Source organism: Oncorhynchus mykiss, chromosome 11, assembly GCF_013265735.2.
Source record: "Oncorhynchus mykiss isolate Arlee chromosome 11, USDA_OmykA_1.1, whole genome shotgun sequence".
Classification (NCBI taxonomy): Eukaryota; Metazoa; Chordata; class Actinopteri; order Salmoniformes; family Salmonidae; genus Oncorhynchus; species Oncorhynchus mykiss.
Genome location: NC_048575.1, coordinates 58676049 through 58696974, shown reverse-complemented (window position 1 = coordinate 58696974; position 20926 = coordinate 58676049). Strand labels below are relative to the sequence as shown.

Genomic DNA, 20926 nt, shown 5'->3' with positions numbered 1-20926 from the left:
GATGGCCATTATGGCCAAACAGTTCTATTTTTGTTTCATCAGACCAGAGAACATTTCTCCAAAAAGTACGATCTTTGTCCCCATGTGCAGTTGCAAACGAGTCTGGCTTTTTTTATGGCGGTTTTGGTGTAGTGGCTTCTTCCTTGCTGAGCGGCCTTTCAGGTTATGTCGATATAGGACTCGTTTTACTGTGGATATAGATACTTTTGTACCTGTTTCCTCCAGCATCTTCACACGGTCCTTTGCTGTTGTTCTGGGATTGATTTGCACTTTTCGCACCTAAGTTTGTTTGTCTCTAGGAGACAGAACGAGTCTCCTTCCTTAGCGGTCCCATGGTGTTTATACTTGCGTACTATTGTTTGTACAGATGAAAGTGGTACCTTCAGGCATTTGGAAATTGCTCCCAAGGATGAACTAGACATGTGGAGGTCTACAATTATTTTCTGAGGTCTTGCCTATTTCTTTTGATTTTCCCATGATGTCAAGCAAAGAGGCACTGAGTTTGAAGGTAGGCCTTGAAATACATCCACAGGTACACCTCCAATTGACTCAAATGATGTCAATTAGCTTATGAGAAGCTTTTAAAGCCATGACATAATTTTCTGGAATTTTCCAAGCTGTTTAAAGGCACAGTCAACTTAGTGTATGTAAAATTCTGACCCACTGGAATTGTGATACAGTGAATTATAAGTGAAATAATCTGTCTGTAAACAATAGTTGGAAAAATGACGTGTGTCATGCACAAAGTAGATGTCCTAACCGACTTGCCAAAACTATAGTTTGTTAACAAGAAATTTGTGGAGTGGTTGAAAAACGAGTTTTAATGACTCCAAGCTAAGTGTATATAAACTTCTGACTTCAACTGTCCATACATAAATGCATACACAAAGGTATAGCATCTTTAACTTTTTAATTCTGCATAATTGCACATAAAACAAAGGTGTCGTTGATTAAATGCCAAGCTAAAAAGACTGGTTGAAAAAGATGGCGGACAAATGAAGAGGTCTTACTCAGGCCGTTTACCATTGAAAAAAATTGTTAACAGTTGTGGTCAACTTAAGTGGTGGCTCTCCCATAGACGCCAATGCGTCTCTTCGTGCAAGGAAACGATGCATCACCAAACAAGAGCATGGATTCATGGCCAGGCTAAATCAAATGGCGGACTACAACATGGTGGCTTATATGAATGAAAGGCTGATGACACAAGTAGCTCAACTATCCAACAGCAGCAGCTACAACAGAGTGCTTCAACGCCTGCACTGGAACGAGCGATGGGCGTTATCCAGCAAGACAGAATGAGCTATCCGTAAATTGTATGGAAGTTATCTTAGCATTCTCATATATGTTACATGAAATAGGTGTGAATATCATGCATAAACTTAATTTAATGTTTTTTCTTTGTCATGGCTCAGGAAGTCTGCACAACGCCTGTGTACTGGGTCTCCTGATCAGTCAGCTGAGATTAAGGTGCATAGATGAAGAGTGGAGCAGATTTTGAAGGTGAGTAGTCTCATAAAGACATAGATGGACTGACTGTAACATAATTCTACATCTTACAATTTTCTCAAGGATTTTGATGCATATAACCATTGCTAATACACCACTCTCCTTCCGCCTCTCCTTCCAGTTCTCTGCTGCCAATGACTGGAACGAACTACAAATATCTCTGAAACTGGAAACACTTATCTTCCTCACTAGCTTTAAGCACCAGCTGTCAGAGCAGCTCACAGATTACTGCACCTGTACATAGCCCATCTATAATTTAGCCCAAACAACTACCTCTTTCCCTACTGTATTTATTTTGCTCCTATTCACCCTATTATTTTTATTTCTACTTTGCATTCTTCCACTGAAAATCTACCATTCCTGTGTTTTACTTGCTATATTGTATTTACTTTGCCACCATGGCCTTTTTTTTTTGCCTTTACCTCCCTTATCTCACCTTATTTGCTCACATCGTATATAGACTTGTTTCTACTGTATTATTGACTGTATGTTTGTTTTACTCCATGTGTAACTCTGTGTTGTTGTATGTGTTCAACTGCTTTGCTTTATCTTGGCCATGTCGCAATTGTAAATGAGAACTTGTTCTCAACTTGCCTACCTGGTTAATTAAAGGTGAAATATATATATATTTTTAAACACTGACTCCTCAGATGCAAGTTGAGACTGGTTCCACAGCTTTTAGTGATTGCTTCTTCAGCTTTTTGCTGTTGTTGAGATTCCAGGGTTCAAGACTGTTTCTTTATTGAGTAGAATAACTTATTGTCTTCTGTAATTTCATAGGCTCTGGCCAGTCGGTCAAAAGAACTCTCTGCTAAAGAGGAGCAGCGATTTGTGGGGGCAGCTGAAGACATGATGTCTGATGTGGAGACAGACCCAGATCTTTTCAAACTTCTCCACCCTGACACTACCCTGAGTTTGAGGACCTGATTGCATCAGCAGACCAGAGAAGGGCCAAGCGTGCTTATGGGGACAAAAAATCTCCATCAGAATGAAAACCGGAGCAACAGTCCACGTCCACCGCAGCCCTACCCAAAACATCTGATTGTACAATAAACCGTAATCAACTGCAAATCAAATTCTATTTGCCACATGCGCTGAATACAACAGGTATTGCATCATCACCTTACAGTGAAATGCTTACTTACAAATCCTTAACTAACAATGCTTTAAATATGATTTTAGGGCCTTCCTCTGACACTGCCTGGTATAGAGGTCCTGGATGGCAGGAAGCTTGGCCCCAGTGATGTACTGGTCCGTACATACTACCTACCCTCTGTAGTGCACCTCGGCCCCCTCAGGAGGCTGAAAAGATTTGTCTCTGGCCCTCAGTTCTACAGCTGCACCGTTGAGAGCATTTTGACTGGCTGCATCACCGCTTGACAGGCAACTACAAGGCACCCGACCACAAGGCGCTACAAAGGGTGGCGAGTATGGCCCAGTACTTTACTGGAGCCGAGCTCCATGCCATCCAGGACCTCTATACCAGGCGGTGTTAGAGGAAAGCCCCAAAATAATTCTGACTGCAGCCACCCAAGCCATAGACTGTACTCTCTGCTACTGCACATAAAGTGGTACCAGTGCACCAAGACTAGAACCAACAGGACCCTGAACAGCTTCTAGCCCCAAGCCTTAAGTCTACTAAACAAGGCTGCTAAATAGCTAATCAAATGGCTACGCGGACTACCTGCAACTCTCTTGTTCTGACTCCATGCACACACACACACTTAACACGCACACACATGCATATGTAACAGTACAAATTTAGACCGTCCCTCGCCCATACCCGGGCGCGAACCAGGGACCTTCTGCACACATCAACAGTCACCCTCGAAGCATCGTTACCCATCGCTCCACAAAAGCCGCGGCCCTTGCAGAGCAAGGGGAACTACTACTTCAAGGTCTCAGAGCAAGTGACGTCACTGATTGAAACGCTATTTAGCGCCCACGCTAACTAAGCTAGCCGTTTCACATCCGTTACACATACTGACGCCACTCACACGCACAAGCTTTCAATTACCACATATACTGCTGCTGTTAATCTATCCTTTTGCATTGTCACGTCACCCCTACTACATGTACATACTAGCTACCTCAATTACCTCGTACCCCTGCATCGACTTGATACTGGTACTCCCTGTATATAGCCATGTTATTTCTACTCATTATTGTTATTCGTGTCACTATTTCTTTTTTTAACTCTGCATTTTTGGTAAAGGACCAGTAAGCATTTAACTGTTAGTCTACACCAGTTGTTTACGAAGTATGTGACAAATCAAACTTATTTTATTTGACCAGACTTTAAGAACTCTTTACACCTGTTTCTCAAAACTTTTTGCACCGACCCACCGTTACATAAACACACACGGAACATTACCCCCTTATCCTTTCTTCCCTTTATATCGTTTATGGTGATACATGTATTGATATTGTGTATTTGTTTTTTATAAAATGTGTATTGCACTGTTAGTGCTTGCAATTTATTCGGTGTATATTTTCTTTTTTACTTTTGTCTTATGTTGTACACTTTATGTATGGAGTCTGACAAGAGGGTGGGGGCTGTAACAACCTTACCCAACTGTCGGTGGAGAAAAAAGCTTTTGAGTGTTCAGATTAAACATCTACATTCTCCCGACTGGCATGGAAGTGGTTAGTCTTTAGAGTAGTAAGGATAATTAAGAGTCTGAAACCAGGGTATTTGGTGCAGTGTGGCTCCAGCATGTGTAAAACATTTATTACGTAACTTTTGTCAACATGCTCTTGCGCAATGTGACACCGAGTGTCAGATAGCAGAGGAATGTCATGAAAAGACCATACTTGGTGTAGTAGGCTACTCTTCGTGTTGCACACGTGAGCTAAATATTTCGGTAAACACACCTTTTGATGTAGCTGCTCTTTCTTCAATCTGTCATTCCGTTCCATTCGCAACCTGTCCAGCTCACGCCGTAGCTCCTCCGTCTCTGGGTTGATATTGTTTCGGGTGACCAGCACCTCTAGAACTTCCAGAATCCGGACCACTTTGGGCATTAGCCGCAGTGAAGCCTCGCACCCAAACTGATCGATAATGCGTTCAAACTCTTGTCCCACAACCGCGGCAATGTCATAGACGTCCATAACGGTTAACTCCGTAGCGTTTTTGTCCAGGGGTGTTCCGAAGTCTTCCATGTCTGTTTCTCCCCTCCGAAATCAACAAGGACAGTTATTGTGTAACGTTTGTAGTACGATCTAGGCCTACTTCTTATAGCTATTCTTTCCGATATTTTTACAACTCTTTGAATGTAGGCCTAATTCTCAACTTCCAGATTCCCCAGAGTGCAATCCAATACCTATCACGAACTACGAACGTTCTGTGTAGCCCACTGCGCATGTCAAGTTATTCTTGGTTCTCCTGCTGAAGTGTACTTGTGTGACTGGCACTTTCAGGTCATTAAGTTGTTCTTCTTTCTATCCTCTCTGAATTAATCGTTCTTGTCCAATGTTAATATGAAAAAAATATAAACGCAACATGCAACAATTTCAAAGATTTTATTGAGTTACAGTTCATATAAGGAAATTAGTCAATTGAAATAAATGCATTAGGCCCTTATCTATGAATTTTACATGACTGGGAATACAGATATGCATCTGTTGGTGACAGATACCTTTTAAAAAAAGGTAGGGCGTGGATCAGAAAACCAGTCAGTATCTGGTGTAACCACCTTTTGCCTCATGCAGGACAACACATCTCTTTCGCATAGTTGATCAGACTGTTGATTGGGGCCTGTGGAATGTTGTCACGCTCCTCTTCAATGGCTGTGCAAAGTTGCTGGATATTAGCAGGAACTGGAACAAGTTGTCATATGTCGATCCAGAGCATCCCAAACATGCTCAACGGGTGACATTTATGGTGAGTATGCAGGCCTTGGAAGAACTGATACATTTTCAGCTTCCAGGAATTGTGTATAGATCCTTGCGACACGGGGCCGTGCATTATCATGCTGAAATATGAAGGTGTGGCGGTGGATGAACGGCACAACAATGTGCCTCAGGATCTCGTCACAGTATCTCTGTGCATTCAAATGCAATTGTGTTCGTTGTCCATAGCTTATATCTGCCCATACCATAACCCCACCACGACCATGGGGCACTCGGTTCACAACGTTGACATCAATAAACTGCTCGACCTTATGACACCTTGCACGCTACACTGTCTGCCATCTGCCCGGTACAGTTGAAACCGGGATTCATCCGTGAAGAGCGCTCTTCTCCAGCGTGCCAGTGGCCATCGAAGGTGAGCATTTGGCAACTGAAGTCGGTCACGACTTTGAACTGCAGTCAGATCAAGACCCTGGTGAGGACGACAAGCACGCAGATGAGCTTCCCTGAGATGGCAAACCCAGTTTTATCAGCTGTCCGGATGGTTGGTCTCAGACAATCCTGCAGGTGAAGAAGCTGGATGTGGAGGTCCTGGGCTGGCGTGGTCTGCGGTTGTGTAGCTGGTCAAACATACTGGCAAATTCTCTAAAATGACATTGGAGGCAGCAGATGGTAGAGAAATACAATTGGTGAACATTTCTGCAGTCAGCATGTCAATTTCAAACTCTCAAAACTAGAGAGGTCTGTGGCATTGGGTTGTATAACAAAACTGCAAATTTTAGAGTTGCCTTTTCTTGTCCCCAGCACATGGTGCACCTGTGTAATGATCATGTCATTTAATCAGCTTCTTGATATACCACACTTGTCAGGTGAATAAATGCTCACTAACAGGGATGTAAACAAATGTATGCATACAATGAGAGATAAGCTTTGTGCTTATGGAACATTTCTGGGATCTTTTATTTCAGCTAATGAAACATAGGACCAAGACTTTACATGTTGCATTCATATTTTTGTTCAATATATATTTTTTCTGTTTACCATTTTCAAACATCCTCAAAGGCTGTGTCAGTGTTTTAGACTATATGATGCCCCCCCCCCCCCCCCCCCGCCCCCCTCCCCCTCCCCCTCCCTATATATGCCTAGTCCCAGTAAACAATTCCAGGGTCAATAACAGCCATAATCCAGATATTTAGTTGTTTTAAAAACCTGCTGACAACTACCATTTTACCTTCCAAAATACAGAAGAACAAACAGATGACCATAAACATTTATTGCTCATTTGACATACACTTATTACATGGAGGAACCACAGTAATCTTTACTAAAATATATTAATAGATTTGAATGTATAAATGTGTTTATTACAAATGAAAGCACAGAAGTAATCATAAGAAAAGCTCCCAGAAGCAAAAGAAGAGTTCCACATACTGTATACTGTACAGCCCCCTGTCCATTTTCAGCTTTGGAAAGTAGCCTTCCTCTAAAAATTCAAGGTGATAATTATTTGTCAAGTACAGAGATTCCGTTTGTGTACCAGCATCTTCACCAACATCCTTTGACTGCATAGCCAGTTTTATATAACCAGTGAGAGAGACATTCAGTGGCTAGGGAGCACGTAGAAGAGATGCAAAGAATAATTTGTGATGTGCAGATTGCTAATCCCCATTGAGTGAATTTTAAATTGTACATAGATATATTTTTTTAAATGCATAATTATACTTCCTTATGACCATGTGTATAGCTAAACTAGTGCATGCTTTAATGATGGGAGCTGTTCCTGTACCAGGGGTTAAATTGATCAAATCTAGAATCAAACACTAACCTAAACAGGGTTGCCTGAAAATTCTCACCCCCTGGTCTTACTGATGATCATTTGGTGATATGAAAAGAGTTGAGCACAGGACCACAGTCCCACTTAGAAATAAATCAAGCTATAGAAGGAATGACAACCTGGAACTAATACAGAGACATTGAGCAGGACTTAATGTGTGGAAATATGTTCTTATCCGCATAATCTGTGTGCCAATGTCTCCTTCCTTTCTTACACACCAACCAACATAGAAAATTACAGCAACATGAGGCTGTCCCAGATATGGGCTAGTTCAATATGTTGCTGTCATTTTGTGATGTTGCAGTGATCCTGTCCATACTAATACAATTAGTATTTTTAATATACAGTAGGCTATAAGTAAAAAGTTCAGACAAAATGGCATTGCTGCAATAACAAAAAGTTTTGCATGATTTCCTCATATTTTCCCTTTCAGTTTTTAATACCATTATGTCCACGAAAACAAAGAATCCCACCTTGGTGGCATATGATGTTTAATCTATAAAAGAAGAATAGAGCATGTCTCCTTCAGAGGCAGAAAGCACTGAGGGATCAAATCAGGCTGAAGAAGAGAGGAGCACAAGTTCCAGTTTGGCAAAAGAAAAGAGGGACAGAGGTACGGTTGGGGTTGGGAAAGTGGATTGTCTGGTTGGAGGCAGCTTAAAAGGACCCTGTGTTCACTTCATATGATGGCAGTTTGTCTCAGATCAACCCGACCATCCAGCATGGAGATGTCCTTCTTTAGCCTGCATCAATCTACCTGAACTGCAATGATAAGACAGACAACACACATATTTGAAATAGCATAAGAGTATTTTGTATTTGGTGAAGCATAAGAGTTAGTTGAGATTTTTTTAAATGTGTCATTATGTGGCAGTTTCTTTAGCAAGTACTACCCTAAACATGAACACAAATCCAGCCATTTTGGCTCTTACCATATTTTTAGGTGGTAAGTTGGGTTTCTGAGCCAAGGCAGGTTTCCTCATGATGCTAGGCTTGGAGGGTTTGGGTGAGGAGGGCTCAGAGGCAGATGAAGGGGCCAGGCCATTGCCCTCTGAGAGGCCTGCTGCTGGAACACCTGCTATATCATAGTGCTTCTTCCTGAGCTCTCCCAGACGCAGACGCTCATTACCCAGCTGATTCTCTAGCTCCAACACCTTCACCTGAGACAAACATACAGTTGAGAAAGGTTATTTTCACATAGAACACACACATGGCATGCAGACAGGCTCAAAAAGACACACACAGGCCTGGTGACTCACCTGCGACTCCATTTCCTCCATTTTTAACTTGATGAGGGACATTCCAGAGAAGTCCATGGTATCTGCAGAAAAAAGGGAAACGCATCAAACAGCCATTTGACTCATAAGGCCTGAGAAGATTCACATCTGTTTGTTAAGACACACAACCAACCACACTAACCCTTGTCCTCTAGGTTCTCCTGGCCTGTCTTGGTGGAGGCCACCACGTTGGCCGCCATCTCGTTCACACGGCGAGATGCCTGCTGGAGAGCTGTCAGTTTCGTACTGTTGCGGTCTGCCTTTACCTAAATGCAGAAGGAGAGAGGGAGAATGAAGAAAACAGTGATAGGGACACACTTTGAATATGAGGAAAATAGAATAAACAGATATTGGCAAGGGAACAGAGTTAAAAAGGTTGTGTGTTTGTTTCTCACCTTGGAGGAAGCAACCAGCTGTGCTGTACTAGCAGCGATCTCGTGTGAACAGACGATGAGCTCCTCATATTTACCAGTGTGCAGCACCACTTTATCAGCAGACTCACTGTGGGAGAAACCAGACAAACATCACACCATCATCCCGTCCTATAACATGAGGGATCTCTAGGTCACACACACAAATAACCACACTCGGATAAAAAGTTAAGGCGACCCCCTATAATGCACTTACACCATCTGTGTGGCTCCCCATCCCACAGCTTTGGAGGCAGAGATGAGTCCCTCAGTCCAACGGGAGTTCCTGGCGTAGAATTCCTTAATAGTGGCTGCACCCTAGAAAGAGAAGACCAAGTCTAGCAGTGATCAGGACACTACTTTAATTTTTTTTTAAATAAAGTAGTAATGCGCCAAATTCAACAGCTAAAAATGCTTACTTAACCAACAATGCAGTTAAAAATATGTATATTTTTAAATATATTTTTTTAAAGAGTTAAAGAAAATATTTACTAAACAAAAAATAAAGGAACATAAAAACATATACAGGGGGTACCGGTACAGAGTCAATGTGCGGGGCTACAGGTTAGTCCAGGTAATATATACAGTACCAGTCAAAAGTTTGGACACACATACTCATTCAAGGGTTTTTCTTTATTTTATAATTTTCTAAATTGTAAAATAATAGTGAAGACATCAAAACTATGAAATAACACATGGAATCATGTAGTAACCAAAAAAAAAAGTGTTATTTTATGTTTGAGATTCTTCAAAGTAGGCACCCTTTGTCTTGAAGACAGCTTCGCACACTCAACCAGCTTCATGAGGTTGTCACCTGAAATACATTTCAATTAACAGGTGTGCCTTGTTAAAAGTTAATTTGTGGAATTTCTTTCCTTCTTATTAATGCGTTTGAGCCAATCAGTTGTGATGTGACAAGGTAGGGGGGTATATAGAAGATAACCCTTATTGGTAAAAGACAAAGTCCATATTATGGCAAGAACGACTCAATTTAGCAAAGAGAAACAACAGTCCATCATTACTTTAACCCTTGTGTTAGTCTTAACATTCTGTACACCCCCTTGTCCTAAGGGTCAAAAATGACTTGCCTTCACAAAACCCTTAAATTAAGCAGCTTAATTGAATTTTAAACCCCAACTCTATTTTGCATGAAGAAACAACCTGTCATTCATCAAACTTTGTGAATATCTGGGTTTTCCCTCTTCACAATGCAGTAAGACTGCATTTAAATCAGTGGACACCACTCGTTTTTATTACCACACACCTGTCATAATTGTTTTCTTTACTAATGTAGAGGATTATTATTATTATTGCTAAAGGTACTGCATAGGTGAACACTTTTTTTTAGAAAGAGATAGGCTATATAAGTGCTAAGAAAGTAGCAGAAACGTGCAGAAAGTAGTTTTGAATGCATTTTATTGAAAGGAAAAAATATGTCTTGAACCTTTTTGGCAACATAGTGATATATTCTTATATACTCTACAATGAGGAATTCAACTACAAAATACTATACTTCTCCCATTTTTTAACAATTGCCCACACCCACAAGGTGTATAAAACAACAATAAATAAAATAAGATAGATTCAAAACAAAAACATAAAGAACATAAATCAACTCTAATTAGCACATGTATGACAGTTTGCAAGTGTCTGTGCATGGACTTTGCAGATTTAATTCTCACATGTCCAGCACATAGTATTTGTTTTACAGTCCTTTGGGGGGCAGATTTGGAATATCCTCCTCTTGCCTGCCCCAGCTGGATCTGGATGAGATTCAGCCCCCTGAACAGCTTTCACAAGCGCTGCAAAGGCTGCTGTGCGGGGGAGGTGCTCCCTTCTTTGAATGTGTGGGGTTACAAGTGCCTTTCCCAACTGCTCCAGGAACACCCTCCTCTTGTTCTGCTTATCAGGCATCCACGTAGGGTTGATCTTGTTCCATATCACAAAGGCATTGTATGAGGACATATCAATTATGTTACAGAAGATGGCCAGTGGGCAGCTGTAAGTTCCAATCACCTTGTCATCCACACCTCCTTTGTGGTTGTAGGAGGACCACATTCTTGTTCCTCTTTGGGAGTCAAGAAAATAGAGTGGTGGTGGGGGTGAAGGCAAACTTTGATGAGAGGGCCTCTCTCCCCCTTGTTGCAAGCAGTGCAGGGGGAAGCTCAGGCTTGTTCTTTCTAACTGTGCCAACCATGGTGATCTTCTTCAGGAGCTGCCACTAGCTGTTAGCCAGCCTGCCAGCATAGTGGAGTCTGCCACTAGCACAGTCAGTGTAGTCAGCTCAGCTATCCCCATTGAGACCGTGTCTGTGCCTCGACCTAGGTTGGACAAAACTAAACATGGCGGTGTTCGCCTTAGCAATCTCACTAGGATAAAGACCTCCTCCATTCCTGTCATTATTGAAAGAGATCATGATACCTCACATCTCAAAATAGGGCTACTTAATGTTAGATCCCTTACTTCAAAGGCAATTATAGTCAATTAACTAATCACTGATCATAATCTTGATGTGATTGGCCTGACTGAAACATGGCTTAAGCCTGATGAATTTACTGTGTTAAATGAGGCCTCACCTCCTGGCTACACTAGTGACCATATCCCTCATGCATCCCGCAAAGGCGGAGGTGTTGCTAACATTTACGATAGCAAATTTCAATTTACAAAAAAAAGAAAAAAAAGAAGAAAAAATACATTTGTCTTTTGAGCTTCTAGTCATGAAATCTATGCAGCCTACTCAATCACTTTTTATAGCTACTGTTTACAGGCCTCCTGGGCCATATACAGCGTTCCTCATTGAGTTCCCTGAATTCCTATCGGACCTTGTAGCCATAGCAGATAATATTCTAATCTTTGGTGACTAATATTCACGTGGAAAAGTCCACAGACCCACTCCAAAAGGCTCTCGGAGCCATCATTGACTCAGTGGGTTTTGTCCAACATGTCGCTGGACCCACTCATTGTCACAGTCATACTCTGGACCTAGTTTTGTCCCATGGAATAAATGTTGTGGATCTTAATGTTTTTCCTCATAATCCTGGACTATCGGACCACCATTTTATTACCTTTGCAATTGCAGCAAATAATCTGCTCAGACCCCAACCAAGGAACATCAAAAGTTGTGCTATAAATTCAGACAACACAAAGATTCCTTGATGTCCTTCCAGATTCCCTCTGTCTACCCAAGGACGCCAGAGGACAAAAATCAGTTAACCACCTAACTGAGGAACTCAATTTAACCTTGCAATACCCTAGATGCAGTTGCACCCCTAAAAACATTTCTCATAAGAAACTAGCTCCCTGGTACACAGAAAATACCCGAGCTCTGAAGCCAGCTTCCAGAAAATTGGAACGGAAATGGTGCCACACCAAACAAAGTCTTCCGACTAGCTTGGAAAGACAGTACCGTGCAGTATCGAAGAGCCCTCACTGCTGCTCGATCATCCTATTTTTCTAACTTAATTGAGGAAAATAAGAACAATCCGAAATTCCTTTTTGATACGTTGCAAAGCTAACTAAAAAGCAGCATTCCCCAAGAGAGGATGGCTTTCACTTCAGCAGTGATAAATTCATGAACTTCTTTGAGGAAAAGATCATGATTATTAGAAAGCAAATTACGGACTCCTCTTTAAATCTGCGTATTCCTTCAAAGCTCAGTTGTCCTGAGTCTGTACAACTCTGCCAGGACCTATGATCAAGAGAGACACTCAAGTGTTTTAGTACTATATCTCTTGACACAATGATGAAAATAATCATGGCCTCTAAACCTTCAAGCTGCATAATGGACCCTATTCCAACTAAACTACTGAAAGAGCTGCTTCCTGTGCTTGGCCCTCCTATGTTGAACATAATAAACGGCTCTCTATCCACCGGATGTGTACCAAACTCACTAAAAGTGGCAGTAATAAAGCCTCTCTTGAAAAAGCCAAACCTTGACCCAGAAAATATTTAAAAAACTAAATAGGCTTATATCGAATCTTCCATTCCTCTCAATTTTTAGAAAAGGCTGTTGCGCAGCAACTCACTGCCTTCCTGAAGACAAACAATGTATACGAAATGCTTCAGTCTGGTTTTAGGCCCCATCATAGCACGGAGACTGCACTTGTGAAGGTGGTAAATGACCTTTTAATGGCATCAGACCGAGGCTCTGCATCTGTGCTCCTAGACCTTAGTGCTGCTTTTGATACCATCGATCACCACATTCTTTTGGAGAGATTGGAAACCCAAACTGGTCTACACGGACAAGTTCTGGCCTAGTTTAGATCTTATCTGTCGGAAAGATATCAGTTTGTCTCTGTGAATGGTTTGTCCTCTGACAAATCAACTGTAAATTTCGGTGTTCCTCAAGGTTCCGTTTTAGGACCACTATTGTTTTCACTATATATTTTACCTCTTGGGGATGTCATTCGAAAACATAATGTTCACTTTCACTGCTATGCGGATGACACAGAGCTGTACATTTCAATGAAACATGGTGAAGCCCCAAAATTGCCCTCGCTAGAAGCATGTGTTTCAGACATAAGGAAGTGGATGGCTGCAAACTTTCTACTTTTAAACTCGGACAAAACAGAGATGCTTGTTCTAGGTCCCAAGAAACAAAGATCTTCTGTTGAATCTGACAATTAATCTTAATGGTTGTACAGTCGTCTCAAATAAAACTGTGAAGGACCTCGGCGTTACTCTGGACCCTGATCTCTCTTTTGAAGAACATATCAAGACTGTTTCAAGGACAGCTTTTTTCCATCTACGTAACATTGCAAAAATCAGAAACTTTGTCCAAAAATGATGCAGAAAAATTAATCCATGCTTTTGTCACTTCTAGGTTAGACTACTGCAATGCTCTACTTTCCGGCTACCCGGATAAAGCACAAAATAAACTTCAGTTAGTGCTAAATACGGCTGCTAGAATCCTGACTAGAACCAAAATAATTTAGCATATTACTCCAGTGCTAGCCTCCCTACACTGGCTTCCTGTCAAGGCAAGGGCTGATTTCATGGTTTTACTGCTAACCTACAAAGCATTACATGGGTTTGCTCCTACCTATCGCTCTGATTTGGTACTGCCGTACATACTTACACGTACGCTACGGTCACAAGACGCAGGCCTCCTAATTGTCCCTAGAATTTCAAAGAAAACAGCTGCAGGCAGGGCTTTCTTCTATAGAGCTCCATTTTTATGGAATGGTCTGCCTACCCATGTGAGAGACGCAAACTCTGTCTCAACCTTTAAGTCTTTACTGAAGACTCATCTCTTCAGTGGGTCATATGATTGAGTGTAGTCTGGCCCAGGAGTGTGAACGGAAAGGCTCTGGAGCAACGAACCGCCCTTGCTGTCTCTGCCTGGCCGGTTCCCCTCTTTCCACTGGGATTCTCTGCCTCTAACCCTATTACAGGGGCTGAGTCACTGGCTTACTAGGGCTCTTTCATACCGTCCCTAGGAGGGGTGCGTCACTTGAGTGGGTTGAGTCACTGATGTGATCTTCCTGTCTGGGTTGGCGCCCCCCCTTGGGTTGTGCCGTGGCGGAGATCTTTGTGGGCTATACTCGGCCTTGTTTCAGGATGGTAAGTTGGTGGGTGAAGATATCCCTCTAGTGGTGTGTTAGCTGTGCTTTGGCAAAGTGGGTGGGGTTATATCCTTCCTGTTTGGCCCTGTCCGGGGGTGTCCTCGGATGGGGCCACAGTGTCTCCTGACCCCTCCTGTCTCAGCCTCCAGTATTTATGCTGCAGTAGTTTGTGTCGGGGGCTAGGGTCAGTTTGTTATATCTGGAGTACTTCTCCTGTCCTATCCGGTGTCCTGTGTGAATTTAATGCTGTATGCTCTCTCCAATTCTCTTTCTTTCTCTCGGAGGACCTGAGCCCTAGGACCATGCCTCAGGACTACCTGACATGATGACTCCTTGCTGTCCCCCAGTCCACCTGACCGTGCTGCTGCTCCTGTTCTGTCTGTGATTATTATTATTATTATTATTATTATTATTATTATTATTATTATTATTATTATTATTATTATTATTATTATTATTATTATTATTATTATTAGACCATGCTGGTCATTTATGAACATTTGAGCATCTTGGCCATGTTCTGTTATAATCTCCACCCGGCACAGCCAGAAGAGGACTGGCCACCCCACATAGCCTGGTTCCTCTCTAGGTTTCTTCCTAGGTTTTGGCCTTTCTAGGGAGTTGTTCCTAGCCACCGTGCTTCTACACCTGCATTGCTTGCTGTTTGGGGTTTTAGGCTGGGTTTCTGTACAGCACTTTGAGATATCAGCTGATATACGAAGGGCTATATAAATAAATTGATTTGAGCTGCTGGCTGATTTCAAATCAGTAGAACACCTATCAATTTCTCAGTGTGTGTGTGTGTGTGTGTGTGTGTGTGTGTGTGTGTGTGTGTGTCTTTGTGTTGTGTCAATTACTGTATAACTGCTGGGTCAAAAAATGAACCTAAGACAATCTTTGTACCCTGGTGGTGTACAGTTTTCATGGAAATATGAACAAAGGCAATGTTCCACATTTTCTAATGTTGGAAATATGAACAAAGGCGATATTCATAGATATACATATACTAAAGTCAGTAAAATTTCAAGTAAAAATAATATAATTTAGGGGGTTCTCTGCTGTTAAACATAGTGGCGGCTCAATTTTTACCCTTAAGACAACACAAGGGTTAAGACGTGAAGGTCAGAACTTTGAAACTTTATTCAAGTGCAGCTGCAAAAACCATAAAGCGCTATGATGAAACTGGCTCTCATGAGGACTGCCACAGGAAAGGAAGACGCAGAGTTACCTCTGCTGTAAAATATATGTTCATCTGCAATTAACTGCGCCTCAGATTGCATCCAAATAAATGCTTAACAGTTCAAGTAATAGTCATCTCAACATCAACTGTTCAGAGGAGACTGCATGAATCAGGCCTTCATGGTCGAATTGCTGCAAAGAAACCATTACTAAAAGGACACCAATACGAAGAAGAGACTTGCTTGGCCTAAGAAACACGAGCATTGGACATTCACCCAGTAGAAATATGTCCTTTGGTCTGATGAGTCCAAATTTGAGATTTTTGGTTCTAACTGCCGTGTCTTTGTGAGAAACAGAGTAGGTGGAAGGATGATCTCCACGTGTAGTTCCCAGCATGAAGCATGGAAGTGGTGATGTCATGGTGTGGGGGTGCTTTGCTGATGACACTGTCAGTGATTTATTTAGAATTCAAGGCACACTTAACCAACATGGCTACAACAGCATTCTGCAGCGATACACCATCCCATCTGGTTAGCACTTAGTGGGACTATCATTTGTTTTTCAACAGGACAATGACCCAACACACCTCCAGGCTGTGTAGGGGCTATTTTACCAAGAAGGAGAGTGATGGAGTGATGCAATCACCCAACCTCAACCCAATTGAGATGGTTTGGGATGAGTTGGACCGCAGAGTGAACGAAAAGCAGCCAACAAGTGCTCAGCATATGTGGGAACTCCACGCCCCTCTCCCCACAGGTGTGATTACTACCTCTGAGGGTTTAGAGCTTGAGGTAGTCATAACCATCATGCTAGATTACGGAGACGTAATTTATAGATCGGCGGGTAAGGGTGCTCTTGAGCGGCAAGATGTCCTCTACCATTCGTCCAGAAGATTTACCACCAATTCTCCTTATAGGACACATCACTGCACTCTATACTCCTCTGTAAACCTGTTGCAAGACCCACTGGTTTATGTTCATTTATGAAACCGTCTTAGGCCTCACTCCCCCCTATCTGATATATCTACTGCAGCCTTCATTCTGCACATTCAAACACCCGTTCTGCCAGTCACATAATGTTAAAGGTCACCAAAGCACACACATCCTTGAGTCGCTCGTCTTTTCAGTTTGCTGCAGCTAGCGACTAGAACGAGCTGCAACAAACCCTCCAACTGGACATCTCTTCATTCAAAGACACAATCATGAACACTCTTACGGACAGTTGTGGCTGCTTTGTGTGATGCATTGTTCTCTCTACCTTCTTGCCCTTTGTGCTGTTGTCACTGCCCAATAATGTTTGTACCATGTTTTGTGCTGCTACCATGTTGTTATGTTGTGTTGCTGCCATGCTATGTTGTCGTCTGTGTGTTTTGTCCTATATTTTCCATTTAATTAATTTTTACTTTAATTCCCCGCAGGAGGCCTTTCACCTTTTGGTAGGCCGTCATTGTAAATAAGAATTTGTTCTTAACTGACTTGTCTAGTTAAATAAAAAGGCAAAGGTTGGATACTTTGAAGAATTTAACATACATTTGGATTTGTTTTAACACTTTTTGGGTTACTACATGATTCCATATGTGTTATATCATGGTTTTGACGTCTTCACTATTATTCTACAATGTATTCTACAATTATCCTACGATGTAAAAATAGTAAAAATAAAAGAAACCCTTGAATGTGTCCAAACTTTTGACTGGTACTGAACATCTAGGTAAAGTAAAGTGACTATGCATAAACAAACAGCAAGAATTTCTTAGTTAAATAAAGGTTAAATAAATGAACAAAAAGAGTAGCTGCAGAGTAAAAAAAAGGGGGGGGGGGGTTCACTGCAAATAGTTCCGGTAGCCATTTCATTTACTGTTCAGCAGTCTCATCATGGCTTGGGTGTAGAAGCGGTTAAGGAGCCTTTTGGACCTAGACTTGGCACACCGGTACCACTTGCCGTGCGGCAGCAGAGAGAATAGTCTATGAGAATAGGTCGGCTTGAGTCTGACAATTTTTAGGCAGGAAGCTTGGCCCCAGTGATGTACCGGGCCGTACGCACTACCCTCTGTAAGCCCTTGCGGTCGGATCCCGAGCAGTTGCCATACCAGGCTATGATGCAACCAGTCAGGATGCTCTTGATGGTGCAGCTGTAGAACCTTTTGAGGATCTGAGGACCCATGCCAAATCTTTTCAGTCTCCTGAGGGGGAAAAGGTGTTGTCGTGCCCTCTTCACGACTGTCTTGGTGTGTTTGGACCATGATAGTTTGTTGGTGATGTGGACACCAAGGAATTGAAGCTTTCGACCTGCTCCACTACAGCCCCATCAATGTGAATGGGGGCGTACTCGGCCCTCCTTTTCCTGTCGTCCACGATCATCTCCTTTGTCTTGATCATGTTGCGGGAGAGGTTGTTGTCCTGGCACCACTCTGACCTCCTCGCCGTTGTCGGTGATCAGGCCTACCACCGTTGTCGGTGATCAGGCCTACCACCATTTTCACAAAGTTTTCAACGTTAAATTCTAAATGTCAAGACTCACCCTCCCTCCCTCAACAATCTCCTTCTGTAGGTCGGTTGATGTCAGGACCAGTAGATGGATGGCCTGAAGGAGAGAGGAAAGGAGGGAACGCAGTATTTAGGATTTCGATCAGACCTTTTGAGTAAGTCAATCAAAACAGTAAGTAGAATAGCAGCCATCTTACCTTCATCAGGTCTGTGCAGCTGTAGAGGATTCTATGAAACAAGGAGTAATATCATGATGAGTTAAAGGGGAAAAATGCATTAAGTATTTCAACTAAAATACAGAGTAAGTCAAACATACTACTGACCGTTCATTGACCTCAAGTTTGACGCCAGAGGTGTCCTTTCGTGCCTGATTCATCATTTCCTTTAGATATAGAAAAACAGCAATTGAGAAATGTGGATAAAACCTGGGTATGAATACAGATATATTGTGTAGACAGTGTTGAGCTTGTGATGTCATTCCCCTCTACAGTGGGATGTTCTACATGGTTGTGATCCTCACATCGATTCTGCGCACTGCCTCCTCAATGGCTGCTGATGTTGCTGCCATCTCCTTGTCCACCAGATCTCCCAGCTCATCCTGTCGCACATCCACGCCTTTAGGTCGCAGCTCCTAAACATTGGAAGAGGAGATGAGATTAAGAAAAACAGTAAAAGGACAGGGATAAAAATTGAGAAGACTGCCCAGTAGTCCATTACCTCCCCCAGCCTCAGGATCTTTTGGACCACAATGCGAATGGAGGCCGGATCTGCCCTCTGGAGAGAGGCCTTGGACTTGAGGTCCTTCAGGAACTGCAGACTATGAGTGGCACAGCCCCTGCAATTCTCAGTCAGACCTGCAGGGTGCAAAAGTGCAAGATACACACTGACACTAATCACATACCAAATGGATTCAATATCATATTTCAGTAAAATTCCAATACGATACAAGATCCATTTCTAACAGGAAACCGTTCTATTTGAAGAGAACATCCTTACGGTCGGCGTGGTCGGTGGGAGCCATGTGCGCTGTGGCACTGCCGTTGATGATGGTGTCAGCAGCCAGGTGGGAGAACTGGGTCAGGGCCCTCAGCAGCCCACCAACATCTGGTAAACAGAGGAAAGGATGCATCACTGCCAGTAACACAGCCAAGCTCTGTCACTAACGAGCACTCATGACCATTATCACTGGGTTTGCTCAAAGACGACTAATTATATAAAAAACACTGAGCACAAAGTAATGAGCAACTCACCTCCCATGTTTGTCAGGTAGTCTGAGTGACCCCTTTTCACTTTGTCAATGGAGCCTAAAGTGGCATCAGCCCGACTGACAAGGTAATCTGTTGTGGTGGAGAGAAAGATAAAAGCTTGAAAAGCATTATTTTTATAAATTTACACACATGCATGGATGAGTCATCTTTCACTTTATATTCTAAGTGATATGAACAGCATCTCTCTGTGTGTATGTGTACATTCACTCATTTTAACCTGGGGAGCTGGTGCAGCGGATGTGCAGGGGGTCATCCAGTTTGGCCACAGCATCCTGGATGATGCTCTCAGCCTCAGAGACCGTTCCCTGCAGCAGAGAGAACTGCTCCTCCAGCAGCTTCTGCTGCAGCTGCTCCTCACGGCTAGACTACACAGATGCAATGAGACAGTCAGACATACGGTCAGAGGGAAAAATAGATGGGCACAGACATACTAATGGTTTATCTTATATTGTGCAGACAGCCAAATTGTTCAATGATTAAAGAAAATCTGTCACTTTGCAATGCACAGTCTGAGTAATAGGGGATTTGAACAGCAGTATAGCTTTTGTCTATTTTCTTTTTTGCAATCAACAAATGACAGACAAGACAAAGCAGCTGACTGAACTCTGTGCGGTGCTGTCCTGACTGACCTTCTCCTGCAGCCTGCCCTGCAGCTCTCCCAGCTCCCTGGTGCTCCTCTCCCTCTCCTGCTGCAGGGATGACTGCTGCAGCTGTGCAGCATGGCGCAGGGCTGACAGTGCTGCCTCCTTCTCACTCACAGAGTGCATCAGACGTTCCTTCTCCGCCTGCAGGGCGGACATGGATCTGGTCTGCTGTTCCCCCACCTGGGAGAGAGGGAGGAGGAAGAGAGAGAGGGTAGAGAAGAGACAGGAAGAAGGCAGATAACAGAATAATGGGTACAGAAAATACTTTTTTGATGTTTGTGAGACTTTCATGTGATCACTTCCTCACACAGTGCAGGTTCCTAAAGCCTTCACAGACAATCCTGATTTGCAAGTCTGGAAAGTGGGGCGATTCTTTTGCATCTAGTTTTGCATGATGGTGAATCACATGAGTCCCCTGTGTAGTGGAGGGAACCCACTTTATTCAGTATTTACTGCATCATCACCACACACCTTCTCGTTGCTCTGCAGAGTGCCTTTGACACGTTCCACTTCTGCCTTCTTCTCCTCAAACTCTCTTTTAAGCTTCTCCATCTCAAACTTCTGCTCCTCAAGCTGCAATGATAAAACAATAACATTATTCAGTCATTTAGATAAAAGGTTAATACAGTACTGGATCACCAATTCTAATACTCAATAACATTAACCTTCATGTCAGCATCCTGTTTGATGCGATCCACCTCAAAAGCCAACTGCTGCTTAGTCCTCTCCACCTCCTCCTGAGTCTGCTGGGTGGCTGACAGCATCTTCACTGTGTCTGCACTCTGCCAACACAATGTCACATATACATTGTTAAACATTCTCTTCACACTATACAGAAAAATAATGCTCAGTTGAGTCTGAGTCTATATGGATTGGCTCCCCCTTGGGTTGTGCCGTGGCGGAGAT

The 20926-nt window shown here is 42.7% G+C and overlaps 2 protein-coding genes across 6 annotated transcripts in view; both read right to left on the bottom strand.

Annotated features, from left to right (window-relative positions):
• The window catches only part of LOC110536067 (RILP-like protein 1), a 28392-nt gene extending 23510 nt beyond the window's left edge, over nucleotides 1–4882 (bottom strand). For all 3 annotated transcript variants that reach the window (XM_021621598.2, XM_021621600.2, XM_021621599.2), the window contains exon 1: nucleotides 4381–4882. In XM_021621598.2, coding sequence (XP_021477273.2) covers nucleotides 4381–4668 — 288 coding nt within the window. In that variant the 5' untranslated portion in view covers nucleotides 4669–4882. The remainder of the gene's footprint in view (nucleotides 1–4380) is intronic.
• A 1734-nt stretch (nucleotides 4883–6616) lies between these two features.
• The window catches only part of hip1rb (huntingtin interacting protein 1 related b), a 40606-nt gene continuing 26296 nt past the window's right edge, over nucleotides 6617–20926 (bottom strand). For all 3 annotated transcript variants that reach the window (XM_021621596.2, XM_021621595.2, XM_021621597.2), the window contains exons 16-32: nucleotides 20686–20802; nucleotides 20492–20593; nucleotides 20006–20200; nucleotides 19594–19741; nucleotides 19359–19445; nucleotides 19105–19212; nucleotides 18826–18962; nucleotides 18629–18739; nucleotides 18432–18490; nucleotides 18306–18336; nucleotides 18143–18205; nucleotides 9097–9197; nucleotides 8865–8970; nucleotides 8612–8735; nucleotides 8452–8513; nucleotides 8125–8352; nucleotides 6617–7954 (exon numbers count right to left, since the gene is read on the bottom strand). In XM_021621596.2, coding sequence (XP_021477271.1) covers nucleotides 7946–7954; nucleotides 8125–8352; nucleotides 8452–8513; nucleotides 8612–8735; nucleotides 8865–8970; nucleotides 9097–9197; nucleotides 18143–18205; nucleotides 18306–18336; nucleotides 18432–18490; nucleotides 18629–18739; nucleotides 18826–18962; nucleotides 19105–19212; nucleotides 19359–19445; nucleotides 19594–19741; nucleotides 20006–20200; nucleotides 20492–20593; nucleotides 20686–20802 — 1788 coding nt within the window. In that variant the 3' untranslated portion in view covers nucleotides 6617–7945. The remainder of the gene's footprint in view (nucleotides 7955–8124; nucleotides 8353–8451; nucleotides 8514–8611; nucleotides 8736–8864; nucleotides 8971–9096; nucleotides 9198–18142; nucleotides 18206–18305; nucleotides 18337–18431; nucleotides 18491–18628; nucleotides 18740–18825; nucleotides 18963–19104; nucleotides 19213–19358; nucleotides 19446–19593; nucleotides 19742–20005; nucleotides 20201–20491; nucleotides 20594–20685; nucleotides 20803–20926) is intronic.